Consider the following 26,721-nt stretch of genomic DNA (forward strand, 5'->3'; position numbering starts at 1 on the left):
TCTGAGTTAGGGGCTCTTTCTTGTAGACCCCCTTTCTTGGTTTTTCATGGGAACAGGGCAGTGCTACGCACTCGGCCCGAGTTTCTTCCCAAAGTTGTTTCCCAGTTTCATGTTAACGAGGAAATCGTTGTTCCGGCCTTTAACTCACCGGGTCTTTCCGTGGGTGAGGCCTCTTTGGATGTAGTGCGGGCCTTAAGGACTTATGTTGACCGCACTTCTTCGTTTAGGAAGTCGGACGCTTTGTTTGTCCTCTATGGCTTCCGTAAAAAGGGTTGGCCTGCTTCAAAGCAAACTTTGGCGGCCTGGATCCGTATGGCTATTTCTGAAGCTTATCTTCATGAAGGCCTGCCGGTTCCTCCTTCTGTGAAGGCTCATTCCACTAGGTCTGTGGGTCCTTCGTGGGCAGCTCGACGTGGTGCCTCTGCAGTCCAGATCTGCAAGGCTGCTACGTGGTCCTCTGTCCATACCTTCGTGAAGTATTACAGGTTTGACACCTTCGCCTCTCAGGATGCTTCCTTCGGGCGGCGGATTCTCCTTTCTGCACAGGAGCGTCCCCACCCTTAAAGGATACTGCTTTGGGACATCCCCAAGGTATCCTGTGGATACCCTATGGACCCTGAAGTAGAAAATATGAGATATTGTAAGAACTTACCCTTGTTATCTCTATTTCTACGAAGTCCATAGGGTTCCACAGGACTCCCGCCCTGTCGCACCTGTGCTGCAGATGGGCTTTGCTCTGGTCACCGGTTTTCCGTCTCCCTCTGGTGAGAATGTGATTCTTGTATGTGGCCAGATCTTTTTTCTCTCTCTTCCTTCTCCTCCTCCGGCCTATGGCTTGATAACTAACTGAGGTGCCTTGGTTCGGGGGCGGGGTATAGGAGGGGGACCCTAGTGCATCCTGGGAGGCTGAAAAGCTTAACTCTATGGTGCCCAGCGACTGACGTCACACCTATACCCCAAGGTATCCTGTGGAACCCTATGGACTTCGTAGAAATAGAGATAACTAGGGTAAGTTCTTACCATATCTCATATTATTTTGCTTTTATTATGATTTAAATTAGTTAAAAGTAGTGGTAGCAGAACATTTATGGGAAGTGCCTGGTTTTTAGACAGCTGCAGAGACTTTTAGCCTTCAAAATGGACTACTTTATTTACACATACTATTATCGTTTATATGGTGCCACATGTGTTCTGCAGCACCTTACAAAGTAAATAACCAAAAAAGTGACTAATAGCACAATACAAATAAATGGAGGACAAGGACAGGTATAACATTGCTACATTAGTGACCATAACACCCAAATAAGCAACAGAGCATAAATAACCAAGTGTTAGGTGCCCTAGTGGGGAGTAAGAAGTACATGAAAATAAAGTAATGAGAAGCACAAGCGGGTAGAGGGCCCTGCTCTCAACAGCTTACATTCTATAACCGAAGACTGCGAAAATCAGACCTCAACTTGTACTTTTAATATGAATCCTTCTTCACTATCTGGGCCCACTTCATACAGGAAAGTCCCTTATCTACCAAAGTAATAAGCTTTCAAATGTATCATAGTGACACCTGTAGTAAAGGCTCTCTTCTCATAAATGAGGGGTACTTCATCAATATGGTGTTAGAAGAATGGATGTTTTCAAATAGATGAAGGGGTGGTAAGCTTTCCACTAGGCGCACTTCCAGCCGGGCTCGCACACCCATAAATTGTCAAACAGTGTGTTTACAGGGGCAGTTCCACGTACCAACAATGTGAGTGCACCGTGTTATGCATGAGAGGGACAATTAGGGCATTGCACAAACTGCCTGATTTTGAATCGTACACAGTGTCGATGCCGCACACAGTGCATGCATCCTGATTGTTAGCTCTCGGAGACGCACAGAACAGAATCTGATGCAAGGTCTGGGGAATTCAGTGAGCGTTCCAGAGAGGTAACAGGTCGGTGGCTAAGCAAATGCGGACGCGTCGCTGTAAGCGGCTGCATCCATAGACACACAGCCGCTCACACAGGAGGCCATGTTCAGCCGGAGAAACTGGCACAAGTTTCGATGGTGCACCAATTGTGTGTCTAAAGACTCACCAAGACAGAACTGCATCGCTGCAAGTGGGCGTCTCATTATTAATGAAATTGGCTGCGGCATTAACATAAGATACAGACACGACTGTGGCAAAAGACACGGCTGCATCTGCATGCAACTCAGAATCAACCCCAAAATGCAGTACAACTAAATATTTTGTTTTTAATACATCAATTTATTTTTAAGTTGTTATTCTAGTTTCAGTGTTGTACACTTCAGACATCTCTTTTTAGAAAATACCTGTGGCACATATTTGTAAATTAAGGAAATGTTACACTGGTAGCAACTTTTTTCTTTACACTGTAATAGCGTACAATGTACTGGATGTTATATATGACGGTATTACTGACTGTTACTTGTTTGAATTCATTTATTAAATTGTAGTACGTTATCCAAAAATATCAGGCATATTGTGAAATTGTGTTGTGTCCATGGCAATCTTGAGGTCAATTATATTAAATTCCATCTTAAAGACCAACTATCATAAAAACGAAATGTGAATAACAGATTTATAGCAGAAAAAAATTAATTTTAAAAGATTTTATATCTCACATGAGTAAAATCTATTTCTACTTCAGGGTTCATAGGGTATCCACAGGATACCTTGGAGTATAGGCGATGGCAGCAGACATCGGGCACCTCAGAGTTAAGTTTTCAGCCTCCCAGGATGCACTGGGGTCCCTCTCCTATACCCCGCCCCTGAGCCAAGGCAAATCAGTTTCGCAGGTGCCCGACTCGGAGTCTGATCACCTCTTCAGAGGGGGGCTGTTGGACAGCCTCTGAAGTTTCTTCCAGCAGCTTTTGCTGCGATGATATGAGCAGGCAGCATGGACAAGCTAATTACCGCCGGGCCAGAACGCCGGTACTGATCCAGGGATGCTGAATGGGCACCAGGGTCTCAGCTAGCGGGGACCCCGGTATTCCAGACTGTGACCGGATTCACGGGATTCAGGTAAGCGGCGGGAACCCCCGATTACCACCGGGTTACCACCGATTCACAGTCTTATTTGTCCCTAGGCAGGGGGCTCCCCGGGGACAGGCTGTGCGTGGAGCAAGGTACTGATCCTCCGCTTCCACTAGACCACCAGGGACAGCGGGCTGCAGCAGTATGGAAAATGCTCCAGCGTCCCAGGGGTTAACAGCATGCCAGGGGTGTGTGCTTTCCCTGTCTCACAGGCAGTGCTTCCCCTGCTGCACAGTGCCTTTCCACAGCGGTCTGGCGGGCTGTGGCAGCGTTCCTCCCCCGGGCCTGTCTCCTATCAGCTCCTCGGCGGCCATTTTATAAAAGTGGCGAACGCTGTTGGATTCTGATACAGGGGGCATCGTGGTCCGGGTCCCCCGCATACCTCTCCTCCACTGAGGTCAGTGTATGCAGCACTGTTTCCTACCAGGCTCTGTGTCTGCGTAGTTGATCATAGTGCTTGTAGTGCAGGTTATTTATTTCTGCATTGTATGTTACTATATGTTAGTGCTGTCTGACTGTATTTTCACTTCTGACTGTCAGCCATTTTACTATCCCTGTCTTTCTCTCCCTTGCGGTGCGGTGCTGCAGGGTGCTTATTGCCTCACAGTTAAAATGAAAAGTGTTTTTCTGTGTGGTGCGTCACATACACATCGTTTACACTCATCATGTCTGAGAGTGAACGTGATTATTCTCCACAGCTAAAACGTACCACATGCTCAGTACTGTTAGCGGAGGGTGATGTGAACACTTAGGGTTTCTCACAATTATATAATATATGTATTTGTGAGACTTGGTATTGCACTCTGCCATATTTATGCAGTAAGTTCCTGCGGCTTGACAAGCATCAGACAGGACTAGTATTTTGCTTTACTACTATACAGTATGTATGTATATGCTATGTGGTCGCATTATAACCAGTGCATGCTGTGTGCTATTACCATGCGGTTGTGCCTGCAGGTATGACGTGCACCCTGCTGCTCCACTCTCCCTGTTACGAGGCAGGTACTCCCTGGTAGTTCACGCAGTGTTCACAGTAGTTTCCCTCTCTCTTTCTACCATTGTACAGAGACTGACTACTACCTCCTGTCCATGTTGCAGGGATTTCCCTTAAGCCAACATGGGGCACGCTTTAGGCGGAATTCGCATATTGCGCCCTTTCGCCTACTCTTCGCTTCGACTATGAAGTTTCGTGTGTATGCCACGCTAGGTAGGCAGTCTGGGATTCGTCAGAGTGAAACTTTTTCGCCAAAGCGAGACCTTTTCGCAAATGCGAGGTTTCGCGGGCGCGAAACTTTTAGGTGTAAAGGGTATTCTGTGGAATTCCCTTTGTCAGTGATATCACAGGAATGTTAGCTGCAGGTTATCCATTTCCTGCAGTTCATTACATGCCTAGCGAGTACCGCAACCTTGCCTATGTTCTCTTGAATGCTACGTATCGCAAAGTGGTACTTTGTTGGAAGTCCGTATACTCCCTTACAGGGGGGGCTTCCAGACCAGCTATGACTAAGCTGGGGGCAGATGCCTTGGATCTATATATGTTAATGAGGCAGCCTTAGTTATAGGTCTCCTCACTTCTAGAATTTCCTCGGCAGCAGTGGTGGCGCGCCGCTACCTGTGGTAGCGCTCATGGATAGCTGATGCAAGAAAGGGTTGGAATGCTTACCCTCTAATGGTGAGGTCCTCTTTGGCCCTGATCTGGGAAAAAATTGTGAGCACTTTGGCAGCAGCTAAATCCGCATGTCTGCCATCGGCCCAAGTTCTTTCAGGGTCTGGAACTTTGTTCTTTTAGCCCTGTTGGGCCCAGGGTAAGTCCAGAGAACAGTCCTAACGGGACGGGCCTCCCCCTGGGGGACCCCAGTGTGGAAGGCCGACTTCTTCAGTTCACCCAGTGCTGGTATCAGACTACTACAGTCATTTGGGTAGGAGAAGTGGTCTCTCACGGGTACGTTGTCTCCTTACGCAGAAGGTCTCCCAGACGGTTTTTCACCACAGGCCTTCAGTCAGTTCAAGACAAGGCCCTGGAATTCCAGAAAGTAGGGCACTCTATGCTCCAAGCGGGGGTTATAGTGCCTGTTTCGTTGCCTCGGAGAGGAACAGGGTTTACATCCAACCCCTTTCTGGTTCTGACACCCAATGAGTCCTAACGGCCTATTCTCAACCTAAAGTCCCTCAACAAGTCTTTGAGGGTTCCTTGGTTCAGGATGGAGACCCTGCTTTCCATCATATTGGCTATGGAGCCTGGGGATTTTATGGTGTCCTTGGACATTCAGAATGCCTACCTGCATGTCCCAGTTGCTTTAGCTCAACAGCTGTTCCTCCGGTTCGCAGTGGTCAATCAACATTTCCAGTGTGAGGTACTGCCCTTTGGCCTTTCTACGACACCTCGGATGTTTACCTAGGTCATGGCAGTTATGGCAGCCCACCTGCGGATGCAGGGAGTCCGCCTGTTACCCTATCTGGACGACCTTTTACTATTAGCAGGGTCTATAGGGGGGTACTTCAGGGCCATCTGCAACGGACAGTATCTGTGTTGCAGAATCACAGCTGGCTGATAAACTGGAAGTGGTTCCTCACAGACAACGAAGGATCTTTGTGACAGAGGAAAAGATCTCTGCGTTACAGGCAAAGATTCATATTTGTCCCTTCACTCGGCAATGAGGTTACTGGGATCCATGGTGTCGAAGTTCACCATGGTAGAATATGCCGAGTTTTCACTCCAGACCTCTGCAGAAGTTGATCTTCTCCAGATGGAATGGGTTGCCCCATCGGATAAAGACACTGACAATGGTGCTTTCTCCAGAGGTATGGCTGTCTCTGGCCTGGTGGCTACAGACGTTCCACCTCAACAAGGGACGCCCATTTTTGATCTCGGACTGGGTCCTCTTGACGACGGACGCCAGTCTCCAAGGTTGGGGGGCTGTGATAGGTCCACACTTCTTTAGGGACGGTGGCCGACAGCAGAATCTGCTTTTCCAATCAATATATTGGTACTTTGAGCGGTATTCAGAGCTCTTCAGCAAGCTAGACTAGTTCTTCACGGATCCAGTCAGACTACGCCACCACAGTGGCTTACATACACCACCAAGGAGGAACTAGAAGTCCGGCAGCCCTGACACAGGTGTCCCGCATTCTGGCTTGGGCGGAAAGCAATCTCCCAGCCATGTCGGCAGTGTTCATACCAAGAGTCCTCAACTGGGAAGCAGACTTCCTCAGCCGTCAGGACGTGCATCCAAGGGAATGGTCTCTTCACCAGGAGGTGTTTTAATTCCTAGTGAACAAGTGGGGCCTTCCAGAGATGAACCTCATGGTCTCCTGACTGTGGGCCTGATTCAGAGCCGAACGCTCTGACCAGAGCGCTCGCTCTGAATCAGGGCCCTCCTTCATGAAAATGGAGCGTCCCCCTGGACGCTCGCATAGCTGTGGGTGACCACCCACAGCTATAGCGAGCGTCCATGATGATGGTCGCGATGGTCTAGACCATCGCGACCATCGGGCTTGCGACTGAGACCCTGCGGTAGGGTCTCGCTGCCGCAAGCCCAGGAGTGATTTTGGCTCTATCAGAGCCAAAATCACTCCCACTGACATCACTAGTGATGTCAGTGGGGCCGGCTTCAGACGGTAGGTGTTCTCATGGCCGTCTGGCAGCCACGCCCTGGCACGCCCACCAAAGGCTGTCAATCAACATCGACAGCATGTCCCCTTTGGTGCGAGACCCGGAGCGACGGAGAGCCCGTCGCTATCCGGGTCTCGCGCATGCGCACGACGGAGCTCCCTCCGTCGTGCGCATGCGCAGTGGGGCAACATCTACCCGCTTGTGAGCGTCCTGCGCTCGCGAGCGGGTCTGAATGACCCCCTGTGTACGGGTCAACAACAAGAGACAAGGAGGCTCTTCTAGTAGACTCTCTGTTCGGTCCGGTGGACCTTCCAGTTTGAGTACCTCTTCCCTCCGTTCTTCCTTCTTCCTCGATTACTTCGGAAGTTCAAGCAAGAAGGAGGCACGCTCCTGTTGATAGCTCCAGCGTGGCCCAGACGTCACTGGTACTCAGATCTTCGGAGTCTCTCCATAGACACTCCGATGCTGTTGCCTCAACAACCGGGCCTGTTGTCTCAAGGTCCTTGCCATTACCCGGACCTGGGTCATCTGTCTTTGATGGCGTGGCTGTTGAGACATGCCTTTTAATGTCCAGGAGTTTTTCTAGCTCTGTAGTTAACACCATGCTCAGAACTCGGAAGCCTGCTTCTGCTAGAATTTACCATAGAGTGTGGCATACTTTCTTTGGTGTCAACCTAGAGGCTGTGATCCTCAGGTGTTTGGGATATCCAGGGTTTTGGCTTTCCTACAGGCAGGTTTAGATCACGGTCTTCGCCTTGCTTCCCTGAAGGTACAAGTTTCTTACCTGTCAGTGTGGTTTCAGCGTAGGATTGCTACTCTTCCTGATGTCCGCATCTTTATGCAAGGTGTACTTCGTATTCAGCCTCCCTTTGTCCCACCAGTGGATCTTTGGGATTTGGCTGTGGTCCTGAGGGCTCTCCAAGGCCTGCCATTTGAACCACTGGGCTCAGTGGATTTCAAATGGCTTACAGCTAAGACTGTGTTTCTTCTGGTCATTGCTTCGGCCAGAAGGGTGTCAGATTTGGGGGCTCTCTCATGTCGCCCTCCCTTTCTGATTTTTCATAGGGACAAGGGCGGTGCTTCGCACTTGCCCTGGTTTCTTACCTAAGGTGGAATCTAGTTTCCACATTAACGAGGAAATAATAGTGCCGGCCTTTAATTCCCCAGACCTCTCAGCTGGTGAGGCCTCCTTGGATGTGGTGCGTACTCTAAGGATTTATGTTGAAAGTACCAATTCATTTCGGAAGTCGGTCTCTTTGTTTGTCCTCTATGGTTTCCGTAAGAAGGGTTCGTCTGCCACTAAGCAGACTTTGGCAGGGTGGATTCGCATGGCGATTTCTGAGGCTCACATTCATGAGGGCCTTCCTGTACTATCCTCTGTTAAAGCTCATTCTGCTTGGTCTGTGGGTCCTTCGTGGGCAGCTCGTCGTGGTGCCTCTGCTGTTCAGCTCTTCAAGGCAGCCACGTGGTCTTCTGTCCATACCTTTGTGAGGTATTATGCATTTGATACCTTCGCCTCTCAGGATGCTTCCTTCGGGCGGCGGATTCTTTTTTCAGCATAGGAGCATCCCCACCCTTAAAGGATACTGCTTTGGGACATCCCCTAAGTATCCTGTGGATACCCTATGGACCCTGAAGTAGAAAATATGAGATGGTAAGAACTTACCCTTGTTATCTCTATTTCTACAAAGTCCATAGGGTTCCACAGGACTCCCGCCCTGTCGCACCTGTACTGCAGATGGGCTTTGTTCTGGTCACCGGTTTTTCTGTCTCCTTCTGGTGAGAATGTGATTCTTGTGTGTTCCAGACTTTCTTCTCTCTCTTTCTTCTCCTCCTCCGGCCTATGGCTTGTTACGTAATTGATTTGCCTTGGCTCGGGGGCGGGGTATAGGAGAAGGACCCCAGTGCATCCTGGGAGGCTGAAAAATGAACTCTGAGGTGCCCGATGTCTGCCACCATCGCCTATACCTCAAGGTATCCTGTGGAACCCTATGGACTTCGTAGAAATAGAGATAACAAGGGTAAGTTCTTACCATATCTAATATTATGTCCAAGTTAAACCTATACTCGCAGCATAGATGGCTATATATTTTTGACAAGGCTGCTCCTGGTGTCCAATCTAATTCTAGTTTGATATTTTTTTCTTTACTTTTTGTTTACCTGCTGTAATTTATCTATTCTTATTTTATCAATGTTGCAATAGGTCCCAAATCCTTGTTGGATACATAACTTATGTCTATCACTTAAAGCATGTTCTGTTTACAGATGGTTAATTTATGAAGAATCTGGATTCGAAGGAGTACCATATATCTTGGAGCCCAGAGAGTACCCTGACCTTTCATTTTGGAATACCCAGGAAGCATACATAGGATCCATGAGGCCTTTGAAAATGGTGAGATCCTTGTATCATAACTACTGCAGATAATGAAATTATAGTAAATAGCATTCAGTACTGTGGGAGAATGTGATTGTAATTCTTTGAGTAATATATATATATATATATATCTGGCAGCGCATGCGCAGTCTCACTCTCAGAGTATTTTTTGCAAGCTCTGTCCCTACATGCGATATTTGTTACATCCTTGCAACGTATTCAAATATTGCATTGCGAATTTGGGCAATATTATCACATCCCATCTGCATCTGAGATGCGGATTGTGATAAATATGCCCCTTTGAGTCCAATGTAACTCCAACATTATTACAAAATGTTAATTTCCTGTACCACTTTAATAAACATGCTTGTTTTTAAAGTAAACCTTTTTCTTTTTCTATAAGACTTCCCAATTGTCTCTATATCCCTCCATAGTACACCGAGCATATGCAGGTTTTAAGTCACATCATGTCTCAAGCACACTGTAGATCAGCAACAAATAGCAGATGACAGCAGAAAGTGGAAGTTTTTATTTTTTTGCAATAGCACGTGTGTCTAAATACTATGAATTATTATATAATATACATATTAAAATGACCCTTTAAGTAACTATTCAGTCATTGAACAGAAATACATTTTGTTTAATATGTGCCATTTTGTAAAACAGTTTATAAGTAGAGATGAAATACATATTGCACTAATCAAAAGTATCATTTGAATATTATTTGAACAGCTCATGTGCTCTTTCTACAGGGAAGTCGCAAAGTTGAAATACCATATGAGCCAAAGGTAAGTTCACTGAATGAAATGTGGACCACAGTTTAACACTCTCCTACCCCCTGTAACACTTACTGCTTGGCGCTAAATAGCAGTGCAGTGGCACATCAGACAGGGAGATTGCAGAGACTGTTACCCAGTGTCAGCAGTGGGCAAACCTATTCACTTATATTTGATATTTGCCACAATAATGAAGCATTGTAGCTTCGGTGTGACTTTGGTGAGACTTCTACCAAGTATTGTGATATCACATAATAAAACGTATTATGGTTATCTTCCAAATCCATCGAGTGGTAGGCCCAGAACAGGCTCCCTGGGTCAAAGTTCGGCCTAGCGTGCTCCGCCGTGAGGTCCAGCCGGAACTCCAACGACTCCGTTAGGAATCCCAGACAAAATGCCACCCCTCTGTGAAGTTTTCGTGCAAATCCATCCAGTGGAAGGCTTAGAACAGGCTCCCCGGTTCAATGTAACGGGAGCTCCATCCGGAACCCTAACCCCCCCTAAAACCTGGCCAGGATTCAACTGGACCACCTCGCTTTTGTTTCATCCCAATTGGTGCAGGGATGTCCGAATGCTTAATCGGACATACACACATATATAAACAAACACCAATTAATTTTATATATAGGATATATCTATATCAAACCTCTTTTCGTGCAACATTTTCCCTTTAATGCGTCTTATTAAATGATATGCGGCATGCCTATATTCTGTGTACGACTGTGGCTGTATCTGCATGCAAAAAGCTATGTTACAGTGTCACAGCTGCTGACATTGTAATGTAGCATTTCACATGCAGATATAACCGCGTTTTACATGAAAAGTCACATGAAAAGACATATGGCGCACATGTGTAACGCGGCTTGAAGACAGAAAGAGGAGCTGGTCCGAGCACTAGATAAATGAGTCCATATGGGTAAATTTCATGAAAAAATTTTATTATCCAAAAAGGTGCTACCAAAAGTATATAATTTATAGTAGAAAAAAGAAAGCAAGAGAGTACTCCTCTGAGGGACACACTAAGAAATGAAAATATATATAAAAGCAATTTCCTTTTTATTGTTGAACTCACTTTAACAAAACACACATGCAACATAAAAATGCCAAATGGGCTAGATATCGCTCTAATACCTGAAAATCAAGAAGTCCAATATTCCAATAAAATATATTTTTTTAAATACATATACACTAGACAAAAAAAAGAGAGAAGGGCTAAATATGTGGTAGATGGGAAAGAAAAATAGAGAATAACAATAATAGACAGTATGAAAACATGCCGCCTCTGCCTGCAATGACAGATAGTAGAGTGGGCAATCACTCATTAATTAGGGTCCTGAAGGTCGCGTTCGAGAAATTGTGTAATAAATCCGCTAATTGTATAATGGTAGTCAAAAAGGAAAAATCCAAAAGTAGAGTGTAGCTATACTCTACACAAATATATAGAGCCTGATAATCACACCTGCTAAAACAGTACTATATTCAGCACATAATTATAAACATGGGTTTTGCAATGGTTTCAGTCACTTTTGTAGTCAGCTTTGTAGTTATTAAAGTATGTGCAAGCACTTAAAGCATCAGTATCTGATAAGTCCTAGGTGTATATCTCAGCGGTATTAATACACCACAAAATGACAATTATATTAAACAAAGTACCAGCATGAATGTAATATGTTTCTACTTCAGGGTCCATAGGGTATCCACAGGATACCTTGGGGTATAGGTGTGACGTCAGTCGCTGGGCACCATAGAGTTAAGCTTTTCAGCCTCCCAGGATGCACTAGGGTCCCCCTCCTATACCCCGCCCCCGAGCCAAGGCACCTCAGTTTAGTTTGGTGCCCGGCCGGTGTCGGGTGCACCTGTCAGAGTGGGGGCTAGAAGAGCCCCTGAAGCTTTCTTCAGTGCAGCTGTGGCTGCACATCTGGATGTACAGCATGGACAGTCAGTCCTGACATCCATGCTGTCTTCCCTACACCCCTGCCGGTACCAGAACGCCGGTACCAGAACGCCGGTACCGATCCGGGGATGCTGGTGAGCATCTGGGGTCACAGCTAGCGGTGACCCCAGATGTTCCGGGCCATGGCCGGATCCAAGGGGGACAAAGGTAAGCAGCGGGGTCCCGCGATGGGTCCCCGCTGGTCACATGGTCCTAAGTCCCCAGGCAGGGGGCTCCCTGGGGACTGGCTGCAGCGTGGAGCCAGACGACCAACCTGCGCTTTCCACTACCCCCTGGGACAGCGGACCGAAGCAGAGCGGTAGCGCTGCGGCGTCCCAGGGGTTAAATGCATGCCAGGGGAGCGCGCCTTCCCTGTCTCACAGCCGGCGCCTCCCCCGCTGCACACAGCCCTCTCTGCACGCTGCCGACTGGTCCTGTGGCAGCGCTCCTCCCCCAGGCCAGCCTTCTCTCTGCTCCTCGGCGGCCATCTTCTCCAGAACGCATGGTGAACGCTGCTGGAAGCGCTGGACGGAAGCATCGTGGTCTGGGTCCCCCCGCATACCTCTCCTCCGCTGTGGTCAGGTCTGTGTATGCAGCACTGTGTCCTACCAGGCCCTGTGTCTGCATAGTTGAGTGATCAGCGCTGTTAGTGCAGGAATTGATTTTCTTTGCATTGTATGTGACTGTGCTAGCGCTGCTGCCTGTAACTTTTCTCTAAACTGTCAGCTTTATTACTGTCCTTGTTCTTTCTACTAAGCCCTTGCGGTGCGGTGCTGCAGGGTGGTCTCTCGCCTATTTAAGTTATAATTGGTGAGAGAGGTCACATACGTGGTGCCATCATGCCCGAAAGTGATTTTCCCCTCCGGCAACAGTGTACTACGTGTAAAGTACCGTTAGCGGAGGGGGAGGGTAGCGCGGAGGGCCTTTGCCGGCAGTGTTTGTCCATGGCGTGGCCTCTTACGGTTACAGCACCGGTACAGGAGCCGCCCTGGGCTTGTTTCGCTCAGGCGCTTACAGCCTTAGTGGGCCAGTTAGCTCCGCAGCCCGCGTTTACACCGATGGGTTTATCCCAGCAGTCAGTGGTGTCGTCACCCATGCAGGGTTTCCCACGACAATTGGTGGTACCCCACAGTCTCCCTATTTCCCCACTCCCGGTTTCTCAGGAGCCAGCGTGGGTTAACTCCCTGACGAGTTCTGTACAGCACTTGTCGGATGTGTTGCAAGGGGAGTCTGTGATGCGGCCGCATAAACGGCCGGTGGCGTCTCTGTCGGCTCCTTATGAGGATGACGAGGGGACGTCTGATGATGGGGAGATTCTGGATCCTTACGATCAGGAACCTCTCCATACTAAGGACTCTGATGCTAAGTCCAAAGTATATATTCCTGGACTTATTCGGGCGGTCCGCACAGCCTTGGTGATTGAGGACGAAGTTCCCCCAGCGGCTAAATCTAAGTATGCCTTTTTCAAAGATGTGAAGGGCGATGCCACAGTCTTTCCTCTTTCGGGTCAGTTGATGGACCATTTAGAGGAGGCATGGAAACAGCCTGGCAAAAGATACCAGCCGCAGAGACGCCTGGCGGTGGCTTATCCGTTCGCGGATAATTATTTTGCAAAGTGGGAATCCCCTCCACAGGTGGATTCTCACGTGACCCGTCTTGTCCGTAGTGCCACAATGCCGATGCCATCTATGTCCTCCCTTAAGGATGCTACGGACCGCAAGGTGGAGATCTGCCTGAAGTCCGCTTATTCCCTTGCGGGGGGGGCAGCACGACCGGCTATGGCCATTTTCTGGGTTGCCAGAGCGATGGAGCGCTGGGCGGATTCATTAGAGGCTTCTTTTGATTCCGACTGTCCGGCCGAACAGGCGGACTGATTGGAAATCTCCGTGATTCGGCCACTTATATCAACGAGGCGGCCCTAGACATTAGTACTCTGGTGTCTAGAATTTCTTCAGCAGCGGTGGCTGCTCGTCGTACCTTGTGGCTGCGATCCTGGAAGGTGGACGCAGATTCCAAAAAGGGTCTGGAGGCGTTGCCGTTTACCGGAGAAGTTCTCTTCGGTCCGGATCTGGATAAGATTGTGGCCACGCTGGCGGCAGCCAAATCGGCTTGTGTCCCGTCAGCCGCTGCTCCTTCTGGTTCTGGACCATCGTCCTTTCGGTCATCTAGGGCCCAGGGCAGGCCCAAACCACAGTCGTTTCCTCGACAGGCTGGTCCTAAGAAATCGGCCAAGCCCCGGAAGCAGGCATGGAGTACCAGACGTCCGGCCCCCAAGCCAGATGACAAGCCTGCGGCCTGACGGTCCGGGCCTCCCTTTGGGGGATCCCAGGGTGGGAGGCCGCCTGCTACAGTTCGCCCAGTGTTGGTCGGCCACTACGACAGACACTTCTGGAGGTGGTTTCCCACGGATACGCCCTCTCCTTCCGGCACAGACCCCCGGCTCGATTCTTCACCACGGGTCTACCATCAGACCGGAACAAGGCTACGGAGCTGCGGAAGGTATTGCACACTATGCTCCAGGCTGGAGTTATAGTGCCTGTTCCATTCTCCCAGAGGGGCCAGGGTTTCTATTCAAATCTATTTTTGGTACAGAAACCCAATGGGTCATATCGTCCGATTCTCAACCTCAAAGCACTCAACAAGTCTTTGCGGGTCCCGAAGTTTCGGATGGAGACCCTACGGTCCATCATTCTGGGGCTGGAACCTGGGGACTACATGGTGTCATTGGACATACAGGACGCTTACCTGCATGTCCCTATTCTTTTGCGCCATCGACAGTTCCTCAGGTTTGCAATCCGCAGCGACCACTTCCAGTTTCGGGCGTTACCTTTTGGCCTGGCGACAGCACCACGTGTTTTCACCAAGGTGATGGCGGTCATGGCGGCTTCTCTGCGGCTGCAGGGAGTCCGCATGTTGCCGTACTTGGACGACCTGTTTTTGGTGGCAGGATCTCCTGAGCACCTGTTACGCCACTTGGACCTGACCATTGCACTGCTGCAACGGCACGGCTGGCTAATCAACTGGCAGAAGTCCACTCTAATCCCGTCTCGGAGGATTCTGCATCTTGGAGCCTTATTGGACTCTGGACAGCAAAGGATCTTCGTAACGGAGGACAAGATCTCTGCTTTACAGTCAAGGGTGCGCAGTTGTCTGCACAGCCGCCGGGTGTCCCTACACTCGGCGATGAGGTTACTGGGCTCCATGGTGTCGGTGTTCGACATGGTGGAATACGCCCAGTTTCACTTCAGACCTCTGCAGCACCTGATCCTGTCCAAGTGGAACGGGCTGCCTCAGTCTCTGAAGTCCCAGACGATTGTGATCACCCCGGAGGTTCGCCTGTCCCTTGCGTGGCGGTTACAGACGACCCACCTCAACAAGGGACGTCCGTTCTGGGTTCCAAATTGGGTCCTGTTGACAACGGACGCCAGTCTTCGGGGCTGGGGAGCAGTTTCGGGTCCACACTTGTTCCAGGGCAGGTGGACGCCGACAGAAGCGGAGCTTCCAATAAATATCTTGGAACTCCGTGCGGTCTTCAATGCTCTCCAGCAGGCACATCGGTTTCTCCAGGGTCACCCGGTGCAGGTCCAGTCGGACAACGCTACCACCGTGGCCTACATAAACAGGCAAGGAGGAACTCGCAGTCGGGCGGCTCTCGTAGAGGTCTCTCGGATCCTGGTTTGGGCGGAGCGCAATCTTCCGGCCATATCAGCGGTCTTCATCCCGGGAGTGCTAAATTGGGAGGCGGACTTTCTAAGTCGCCAGGACGTTCATCCGGGGGAATGGTCCCTGCCCCCGGACGTTTTTCAACTGCTGGTGGACAGGTGGGGTCTTCCAGAGATCGACCTCATGGCGTCCCGGCACAACAACAAGTTGCCGGTATACGGGTCTCGCACAAGAGACGAAGGGGCGTCTCTGGTGGATGCTCTGTCCGTCCGGTGGACGTTCCGGTTCGCATACCTGTTCCCTCCGGTCTCCCTTCTTCCACGGGTAATCCGGAAATTCAAACAGGAAGGAGGGACGCTCCTGTTGATAGCTCCCGCGTGGCCCAGACGGCACTGGTTCTCAGACCTTCAGGGTCTGTCCGTGGACAGTCCTCTGCGGTTACCGCTACGACCGGACCTTCTGTCTCAGGGTCCTTGCCTTCACCCGGACCTGACTCGGCTGTCTTTGATGGCGTGGCTGTTGAGACGGCCATGCTGAGGTCCCCGGGGGTTTTCCAGCTCTGTGGTGCGTACCATGTTACGAGCTCGGAAACCGTCTTCCGCGAGGATATACCATCGCGTGTGGCATACGTTCTTCCAGTGGTGTCGACCGAGAGGTTATGCACCGCGGGAGTTTCGTCTGTCTCGGATTCTCGCCTTCCTGCAAGCGGGACTAGATCATGGGCTTCGCCTTGCTTCTTTGAAGGTACAGGTTTCGGCCCTATCTGGTTTCACCGTAGGATTGCTACAATCCCGGATGTGCGCACCTTTATGCAAGGTGTTCTCCGCATTCAGCCGCCCTTTGTTCCACCTGTGGTGCCTTGGGATTTGGCTGTGGTCCTGAGGGCTCTCCAAGGACCGCCGTTTGAACCACTGGGCTCAGTGGATCTTAAATGGCTAACAGCTAAGACTGTTTTCCTTCTGGCCATTGCTTCGGGGAGACGTGTTTCTGAGTTAGGGGCTCTTTCTTGTAGACCCCCTTTCTTGGTTTTTCATGGGAACAGGGCAGTGCTACGCACTCGGCCCGAGTTTCTTCCCAAAGTTGTTTCCCAGTTTCATGTTAACGAGGAAATCGTTGTTCCGGCCTTTAACTCACCGGGTCTTTCCGTGGGTGAGGTCTCTTTGGATGTTGTGCGGGCCTTAAGGGCTTATGTTGACCGCACTTCTTCGTTTAGGAAGTCGGACGCTTTGTTTGTCCTCTATGGCTTCCGTAAAAAGGGTTGGCCTGCTTCAAAGCAAACTTTGGCGGCCTGGATCCGTATGGCTATTTCTGAAGCTTATCTTCATGAAGGCCTGCCGGTTCCTCCTTCTGTGAAGGCTCATTCCACTAGGTCTGTGGGTCCTTCGTGGGCAGCTCGACGTGGTGCCTCGGCAGTTCAGATCTGCAAGGCTGCTACGTGGTCCTCTGTCCATACCTTCGTGAGGTATTACAGGTTTGACACCTTCGCCTCTCAGGATGCTTCCTTCGGGCGGCGGATTCTCCTTTCTGCACAGGAGCGTCCCCACCCTTAAAGGATACTGCTTTGGGACATCCCCAAGGTATCCTGTGGATACCCTATGGACCCTGAAGTAGAAAATATGAGATATGGTAAGAACTTACCCTTGTTATCTCTATTTCTACGAAGTCCATAGGGTTCCACAGGACTCCCGCCCTGTCGCACCTGTGCTGCAGATGGGCTTTGCTCTGGTCACCGGTTTTCCGTCTCCCTCTGGTGAGAATGTGATTCTTGTATGTGGCCAGATCTTTTTTCTCTCTCTTCCTTCTCCTCCGGCCTATGGCTTGATAACTAACTGAGGTGCCTTGGCTCGGGGGCGGGGTATAGGAGGGGGACCCTAGTGCATCCTGGGAGGCTGAAAAGCTTAACTCTATGGTGCCCAGCGACTGACGTCACACCTATACCCCAAGGTATCCTGTGGAACCCTATGGACTTCGTAGAAATAGAGATAACAAGGGTAAGTTCTTACCATATCTCATATTTTTTCACACTTACTTAAACAATACTACATTCAGCAAATAGTAATTGTGAGCATAGGTTTTGCAGTGGCTCAAGTTACTGTATATAAGTATCACAGTATATGCAACCACTTAAAGCTTTAATATCTGATAAATCCTGAGTATAGTGTATTCATACAGAAAAATCACAATTATATTGAACCAAATGCCAACATGAGTATAATAATGTGAATTTGTGGCTATACCACCACTTAGAGTAAAAGTATGTGCTCGAGCCTGGGCAAAAGGTCCCAGGAATTTTTGAGACCCAAGATGCCCACTAAATACAATATATATAAGTAGGTGATGTTGGTAAACAAATAAATTAGAATAGTAAGAAGTAGACTGAGCTCTAACGAGTCGTATAGATTGGACAGTTGAAGAGTGGGTAGGCACAGTGGCTCAGAGAAATTTAGAATGAGGACAAGCACAGCAGTGTGCCTGATGAGAGTACAGCAGAGAAGAAGGAAATACCTTGTGGAGTCAGGATATGCAGGTAGGTGTGGCAGGTGGGGAGCCCTAGAGCGCTTCCAGAGTCCCCGGGTCCAGACGCAGGATTTGCCAACCTGGGCATGTTCACTGAACAGCTCATGGTTGGTTGAATGGGTCTCTGCTATATACAGATTAGATTTGGTTGTGGCAATGTCTGATGTGTTACTCAGCCAATCATCAGTGTGTGGGTGTATCTGCATGCAAAATGCTAAGTTACAGTGTCACAGCCATTGATACTGTAGCATTTCACATGCCAATACACCCGCAGTGGCACACAGAATATAGGCATGCCACATATCATTTTATTCAGCATAAACTGCTTGTGCGTCCTATTCGCTTTACAAATAATATGCATTTTAAGGGAGAAAGTCGCATGCAAAGACATGCGGTGCTACCGAGTCACACAGCACTCACATTTTGTGTAACACGACTTTCAGAATAGATGTATGTGGACACATCTGTATATATTTCAAAAGTACAAATCTGTTTGAATAACAGATAAGTGATTGTGATACAAGACAAAGGATATTCATATTAATGTATACCATGTACAGTCTTAAACTACAGAGAATAGTCACTAGCACTGCTCAGTCAATTTCATGCTTCTTATAACTGGTTCTTGTTGCAGCCATCAATCACTAGGACGACCACCTGTTCTTATATAGTCTGGGGTCCCTGCTTTTTTGATGCCAAAATCTTTTAGATGATGGCTGGCCAAGCTCGATACTGAAGGAACTCTACAAGTTTTCCAGACCTCCTAGCTGGTGGACAAGTGTGTTCATTGCTGGCACATTTTAAAAGATCCACAGGTGGTTTGGAAAACATCAACTGCTAGGAGATCTTAAGGTCTGAGGGGTCTATTTACTAAGCAGTGTTATGAGACAGAGTGGAAAGTGATAAGTCTGTGATAAGGTGCCAGCCAATCAGCTCCCAATTGCCATCTCACAGGCTGAAAAATGACAGTTGGGAGCTGACTGGCTGGCACCTTGTCACAGACTTATCACTTTTCACTCCGTCTCATAACACTGCTTAGTAACTAGACCCCTGAGTTTGGCCAGCCCTGTCCTAGATGATAACATGTCTCACAGTAACCGTTTTGGGACTTGTATGCATTGTTCTTGCTTTTAAAGATAAATATTTTACTGAAACAAATATATTTACTATACATTTTAACATTTGCTGAATAATTGTTTTGCTATCTTGATATGCTTTTATGTGACAATGTATTAGTGATGGTTATGTGTCTCCTTTTGTCATATACTAGATAGTTATATTTGAGAAACCCATGTTTGAAGGGAGACAAGTGGAGCTGGAAAAAGAAATATTGACATTTGGGACTTTAGAAACACTAGAAGGAAATGGAGAGGAGCCAGGACTTCCTTTTACGACTGTTGGGTCTATGAGAGTTCTCAGTGGGTTGTGAGTATAATTTTCCTTATTGGAATTCTCTTTGTAGTCTTGGACACTTTCTATCAGTTCTATGAGTTCATGTCCTAGTTGTAGCAACTTGTTCTTTATGCAGTATTGATTTTGGACATCATAAGTGATAAACAATGAAATGGTACTTTCGTTTTAAATCATTGCTATTTTCACTGTTTGACTTTTGCTTGTTAGGTGGGTTGGCTATGAGAAGCCTGAATGTGAAGGTCACCAGTATTTGCTGGAGGAAGGTGATTATGAGGAGTGGAAACATTGGGGTGGTTACAACGGATTGCTGCAGTCATTACGTCCTATTTTATCTGTAAGTGTGTTCTTCACTCAGACCAATATTTGCTGTGATATACTTGTGTCTGTGGTATGCATACTAAGAGTGTAATGGATATACATATAGATAGTGTTCCCGCTAGACTGCGGGCAGGGCGCTGGGGGTGCCGGCAGGGAGTCTCTGCGTGTGTCGAAAGCGTGCGCGCTCCCGAAAAGGGGGCGTGGCCATCTGGAAGGGGGCCTCCAATTTGTCACACTTGGGGTCGTGCCCAGCACTTACAACTGTAAGTGCCGAGCAACCTCCAAGCTCTCCACTCCTGGTGAATAGATGCTGTGCGCACAGCATCTATGCATCTGGCAGTGCTCAGTCACCGCAACTTTTCCCACCTGTGGGACTTTGCGGCATATATATGTGTGTATGTATGTGTATATATAACAAAAAAAGAGACAGCGGCACTGGGGGTCTTAAGCAAAATAACGTGTATTATCACCAATGTTTCTGGGCTAAGATGCTCTTTTGTCAAGGTAAAATAAGGGCATCTTAGCCCTGAAACGTTGATGATAATACACGTTCTTTTGCTTAAGACCCTCAGTGCCGCTGTTTCTTTTTTTGTTATTGTGCATCCATACTTGCGGAGGGCGTAGCATCTATGCATCTGGCATTTCTCAGTCACCGCAACTTTTCCCACCTGCGGGACTTTTATATATGTGAGGGGACAGTATATTCCCCCCCCCAGCACACAGCAGCACCCCTCCCCTATGTAGTGTATAAGCACAGTTTATCCATCCTAACACACAGCAGTGTTTCCCCCTTCCCACCCCTCAGCACACAGCAGTGTCCCTCTCCTCTCCCACTCCCCAGCACACAGGAGAGCTCACCTTCCAGCAAACAGCAACCCCTCCCCTTCCCACTCCCCAGCACACAGCAGTGTCCCCTCTTCTCACCCCCCAGCACACTGCAGCCCCCTCTTCTCAGCACACAGAAGCGCCTCCCTTCTCACCTTCCAGCACACAGCAGTGTCCCTCTCACTTCCCACCACTCAGTACACAGGAACGCCCCCCCTCTTACCTTCCAGCACACAGCAGTACCCCCTCTTCCCACTCCCCAGCACATAGCAGTGTCCCTCTCCCCTCCCACCCCTCAGCACACAGAAGCACCCCGCTTCCTTCTCACCTTCCAGCAACCAGCAGCGGTCCTCTGGAGTTGTACTGCTGCTGTGTCCTGCTTCCTCTGCTGCTGCAGCAGCCCAGCACATGGCCGCCTTCTGCTCTAGGGTCCCTGCCCGGCAGGAATCCTGAGTAGTAGCCGGCTGGGAACATAGGAAGAAGCAGCGATGCGCTGCTGCGTACACACTGCTCCCGATGGTTCCCTGCTTGGCGCTGACTGCAGAGCGGATAACAAGGTGACCACATGCCGTGCTAATCAGTGGCCAGTCACATACTCCACAGCGAGATATCCCATTGCTAGCAGAGTCCATCTCCCTGCTGCCCAGTGCTCCATCCCTACAATTCCCGGAGACTCCAGCAGAAGCCGTCATATAATGTCACAGCGGCAGTGGGGATCATGATCTGACAGCGCTACTTTGTGTGCCACATTCCTCGACCCAGGAGAAAGTCTCCTGCTGCCCTGAGGACATAGTAAAAACGGGATGCGGGCCATGTTTGTGCACCCAAGTGAAGCCACTGTACACCTCCTGCGGGAGGCCACCTACTGAGCATGTGCAGCAAGTTGACATTCCCATCTCTAACATGGGGCATATTTTAGCCAATTGTTAAAAAAATGTAATTTCTCAATTTCCCTACACTGGAACAAGAGCTACCTAACAAAACCATCCCCAAGTCCTAATTCGTCCTCTATCATGAGTTATGCCTTCACAAAAATCACCCATAGACTAAAGCAGAAAAGTGCCAGTTTTGACCAAACAGGAAGTGGAAAAAAAAAATTAACAGTTTAAACTTTAGATTGTTCCAAATTACAATTTATTTTATTTTAATTTTTTTACCTGAAATTTGGCATGCAGCACTGAGTAAGTTTTACCTGTCCATGCCAAATTTCAGCCCAATACGTCCAATGGCTTTTGAGATGTAGCCCCCTCAAACACCATGCCCCCATCTCAGGAATTCCCTATGGGAGAATTCTGTCTATTCGATTCAGCCTTAATATAAGACCATGCCCTTATAATATATACACGATGGCTGATTGAAAAGCAATGAGACTGATATTTTTATTCAGAATCTGACTCCACAGGATCTGAACATTTTTCATTTTCAAAGTAGCGTCCTTCACATTCACTAAATTTTTTGTAGCGTTTCAACGACTCAAATAGGTGCAGTAGACCATAATCTCAAACACGTTTTCTTCATCCGCCATGATGAAACGTACGTAGATCTTCCACTTGCTGTGACCAAACAAGACTACGGCAGTCCAACTGCAGGTTCAGAAACATTGATGCATGATCTTCACAATAACCAGCATAGCGTTGCCACATCTACCTATGGGATAGAAAAACAGAGGCAGTCTCATTATTTTTCAATCAGCCCTCGTTTGTGTATAATTAAAAAAAACGGTCCGGGGTTATTGCCTCCCCAAAAAAAGCATAACCAGCACTGGACCTCTGAGCCAATTCTGGTAGGGGAAAATCATGAGGAAAACCGAAGTGGGATTCCCCTTATTTTACTCTAATCAGCACCGAGCTGAACCAGCCGGGGTAGTAATGACACAACAGCAGGGGGGATACAGAATGGGGTCCCCCTACCAAACCATTCTCCAGCTCCAAACTGATCAGCCCAGGACTGGCAGTCCTCTGAAAGTGGGAACCCCCCCAAAATGGGGTCCCTCTTCCCGAGCAGATAGACATCAGATCAATAGGCACATGTGTGCAAAACTAATTGTTCCATATTGTCCACATACTGAATGTTACACTTAATAAATTGCTACTATGTTTAATTACTAATTGTTATGTAGAGTTCAGGGTGTGAAAGGGTGGTTAAAAATGACATAAAATTTTGTCTATAGAATGACCAGATTTTCTTCCTTCTGTTGAATTCTCTACCATCTGTCTAGTTATAGTATAAAACGTGAAGTGTGTAAAGAAATAATCTAAATGTCTTGACCCTTCTTATACATCTATCCTTACTATGATGTTCCCGCTGAAGTGTTATGCTGCCAACTAGAGCGTTCAGTCCTTTGATCAGAGCTATTTTACTTACATTTGATTGTTTAGCGTTTTTGCCTTTTAATGGAAAAGGATTTGTATTTACTTTTAACCCTCAGGACTACTCAACACCACACCTGACAATGTACAGTGAAAAGGACCTTAATGAAAAGGCTCCCAACATCAATGTCCTGGGAATCATATCAAACATGGAAGAAACTGGCTTTGGTGTGAAGACGCAATCAATTCATGTATTAAGTGGAGTGTAAGTGTCCATTTTCTTAATTCCAAATAATTCCGCATAAAATGGGGTTCCTCGTGCATTAAAAATACTGCCTGTGGTAATTAGCGCACTGGGTTTCCGCAACTTATTGAATCGTGCAGCGCAATCCATTCGCTGCGGGGTGAACCCCACAGCTAATTGAATCCCCCCCCCCCCCTCTGAGTAAAAAAATAAATTTGTTGTTTAACCCATTCATAACCAGGGTATCTGATATTGGTTTTCAGTTACTTTTGTTTACACTATTAATTTCTCAATGTATTTTTACAGGACAGATCGGGCTTTCATTTGGTTGCATAGTGAAATACCTCTAGTTTTATTTTAGTTATATTACACTGCTTTTAAACAAGAATATTTAGCAAAACAATATTAAAACTTGTCCATGATTTACCCATAGTTACTTCGACCCAATCCTAAAAAGTCACTCAACATAATTAATCAACTAGCTCTTGAGAATTTAGGGATACCAAATATGATGATTATGTAGTGTAAGAAACACGGGGGATTTTATTTATGTATAAATATTATACTATAACGAAGGTAGCCTGCCCCCATTGGACTCAATGTAAACCATATTTTGCAGCAGTTTGCATATTAGTAAGTGTTGGATCCAGTATACAATAGCTTTATCTGTGCTGGCAGGCAGGGAAGACCTGAGTCCGTGTTCCCCAAGATGCACCCACTGTTAGTTTATGTGATCATGTTTTAACATGAACTGGAAGGTCACTGACCTCCAAATTTGTTATTACATGTTGGAACATGCTGTAGTAATTAATAAATAGTTTCTAACTTGACATTTAGAAAACTGTGGAAAAAATCCTGTATATACTGACTTAAAAGCCGACATTTAATAGTAGTAATACACTACCAAAAACAATCCCGTTAATTACACAAAGTAAGTATAATGTTACTGTTTGCTAAACTAGCACATAGCAAAAATACACTTGGAAATGGTCACTGAGATTTAATATACTCTGGTCATTAATGGATTAAAGGCCTGATACAGAGACCTTCGCTATTATGGATTACACCCTCATTTTACAACTCTGCATTTTGCATTTACTTGCGTTCATTGCTAATAAATGTCATATACATTGTGTCCTCCATTTACCCTTTATCTTCTGGATTTAATGCAATGTACAATAGACTACAACTGTTTTTTTTGTCCTGTTCAAGTGTTGGTAACAGTGTGATATAATTGAGTTTTATTTATGTCATTGTACAAACAGGTGGGTAGCTTATGAATGCCCTGACTTTACCGGGGAGCAATATATACTGGAGAAGGGAATGTACTATAACTTTAGTGATTGGGGAGCCAAGAATTGCAAGATCTCCTCGGTCCAACCTGTAATTCTGGTGAGTCCATCTTAAATTGCTAGGAAGTTGTCAGATATAAAATGTGTAATAATACTGTAGTTGCAAACTTTTTATAAATCTTTTTCTATTAGGGGCCTATTCATTAAAGTTATCACCCGCAGCAGTTTCAGTATGATTTATCTACCAATATTGGAGGCCCCAATTTTTTGCATTGGAAATGCGACCTACCCCCAGTTAATTAAGCTCCGAAAACCAAGCTTTTAGGACTTGAATCCCTGATAGGTAATGCCATTCTATGTGTGCTGTAAAGGGATAGCATATGCTATCACTTTACTATTTATTCTACTGCAGGAAAGACTTCTTGGAGAAACTGTCTTGGCAAGAACAGATTGATAAATAGCCCCAAAATGAATTCCTTATTGCCGCGATATGTATACTGCTGCGATGTGCATACATTAAAGTTGTTGCAGTGTATTGGGTGAGGTGTGCATAGTCTGGAAATATCTTATTATATAACAGGAATTATACTTTTCAGGACCTTGCTGCCATCAATGATAAATAGGTCCCTACGTCTTAACATATTATCATTATTCTTATTCTATTGTTTACAGACTTCTCGTGTTCTAAATTATAATATACAATTTTATTTGAGATCTGTATACAAATACTCATGATCTCATCTAACTAGATAGGTAACTATCATAAACACCCTAAGCTCTGATTTGTTTTGCACTTTGTGTTATTGGATTGTTGTACAGTATATATTTAAAGGGGAATTTATATTTGTACTTTTATTGAACTACTTTACTCCATGTCTAAAGAGGTGTTGATATAGCTACATTTTGGAATCAGAGAATCAATATTTTTGTCTCCCGTGTTTCTTTATCTTTTGGGAAAGCCTCCTCTGTCTGACTCATATACAGTAGGATGATATGATAGTGCAGACTGCCAGAGAGTAGTGAAAGGGAAACTGAAGCAATCCCCAAATTGGTTCATAATCTCTACAGAGGGGTGGCATTAACTATTTGGGGCCAATTCTTAGATACATAATGTGGTTGCAATTCTGGCTGCTTTCTGCGATCTGAAGTCATGCGCGAACACATGTGACTGTACTGCCCCCAGCCCTCCTGCCACGAGTGTAGCCGTCATCACTAGTAACGGCACTTACACCTACTTGGTGGAAGTGGATGCCCAGTTGCCACCCAGTAATGCCTATTCAGCTGACTGAGAGGAGAGTAAGATGTTCACGACTCAGAATCACTTGTAAAAGCTCTAATTTGTATATGTAGTCCGCATTGCAATGAGCAGCTTACTAAAAATCACATGATGCGTCCACATTCAGAATTGCGTGCAACCCCGAATCAGGCCCTCTATGCGAATCATAAGAATCACTCTGTGTTAAGGTGCGTACACAGCACACAGTACGATATCTATGAACGATAACGATCTTGTTCAACGATAAAGATATCGTTCAACGATAAATCGTTCATATCGTTCGGTCGTCCGTACATGCAGGCCAACCTGACGATATTGTCATGAATTGCCTGTTCAGAGATGTGACAGGATGACTTCACTGAAAGATATCCATCATAGATATATCTATCAGTGTGTACACCCAATATCGTTTGTCCTGCAATACAGAAAGTTGAAGGGAAATCGTTCAGCGATATCGTTGGCTGTGCAGATTGTACCGTGTGTATGCAGCTTTAGGCACAATAAGGCAAGTAATTATAGCTTGGAGCAGGGCTCTGCTTGCAATGGTGATTGAAAATCTGTTCTCTCAATCTTCCCTAAATTGGCATCTAAATTGTCCTCTTATATGTAAAATGTAAATTTAAACATGATTACTGATAGTCTCCCAGGGCTGGATGACAATTTGGGGGCAGAGCACACTGACCATTTTGTTAATAATCAAGCGGCATACTGTACTCGGGTATTGTGGGGTTTTTTTTACAGGTGGTAGGTGCACCTACAAGTGTATCATCCACCAAACAGGTCCTATTAAAAGTACAGGCTTTCAGTGGAGAAGTGCAGCTTTACACACACTATATGAAACGTATAATAAAGGCACTTTCATTATTTGTAATAGGTTCATGAATAAGGGCTCAGTTTAACAACAATATTAAATACTGGTGGCATACGAATATGCTGCCAGTATTTAATATTACCTGTTTGTTTAGGTTCAGTGGTATCCTTCTCCTTGGGGGTGTCCTCTGTTAAGCTTCTGACAGCAATGGGTTGTTAAGTAATGTGGATGTGTGACTTTCAAATCTCCATTGTCATTCAACCTGCAAAGGCACGGCAAAAAACCTGGAAGGCTTCAGTGAAGTCTTTTACTAGGTCCCTAG

General features: G+C 46.9%; 1 protein-coding gene across 2 annotated transcripts in view; it reads left to right on the plus strand.

Annotated features, from left to right (window-relative positions):
• CRYBG1 (crystallin beta-gamma domain containing 1) overlaps positions 1-26,721 on the plus strand; it is a 396,888-nt gene that overhangs the window by 326,676 nt on the left and 43,491 nt on the right. For both annotated transcript variants that reach the window (XM_088460440.1, XM_088460441.1), the window contains 6 exons: positions 8,914-9,040; positions 9,775-9,810; positions 19,182-19,336; positions 19,532-19,658; positions 22,896-23,041; positions 24,286-24,412. In XM_088460440.1, coding sequence (XP_088316566.1) covers positions 8,914-9,040; positions 9,775-9,810; positions 19,182-19,336; positions 19,532-19,658; positions 22,896-23,041; positions 24,286-24,412 — 718 coding nt within the window. The remainder of the gene's footprint in view (positions 1-8,913; positions 9,041-9,774; positions 9,811-19,181; positions 19,337-19,531; positions 19,659-22,895; positions 23,042-24,285; positions 24,413-26,721) is intronic.

The sequence above is a fragment of the Taudactylus pleione genome, unplaced genomic scaffold (assembly GCF_031769625.1).
Source record: "Taudactylus pleione unplaced genomic scaffold, aTauple2 ptg000046l, whole genome shotgun sequence".
In the NCBI taxonomy this organism is placed as follows: domain Eukaryota; kingdom Metazoa; phylum Chordata; class Amphibia; order Anura; family Myobatrachidae; genus Taudactylus; species Taudactylus pleione.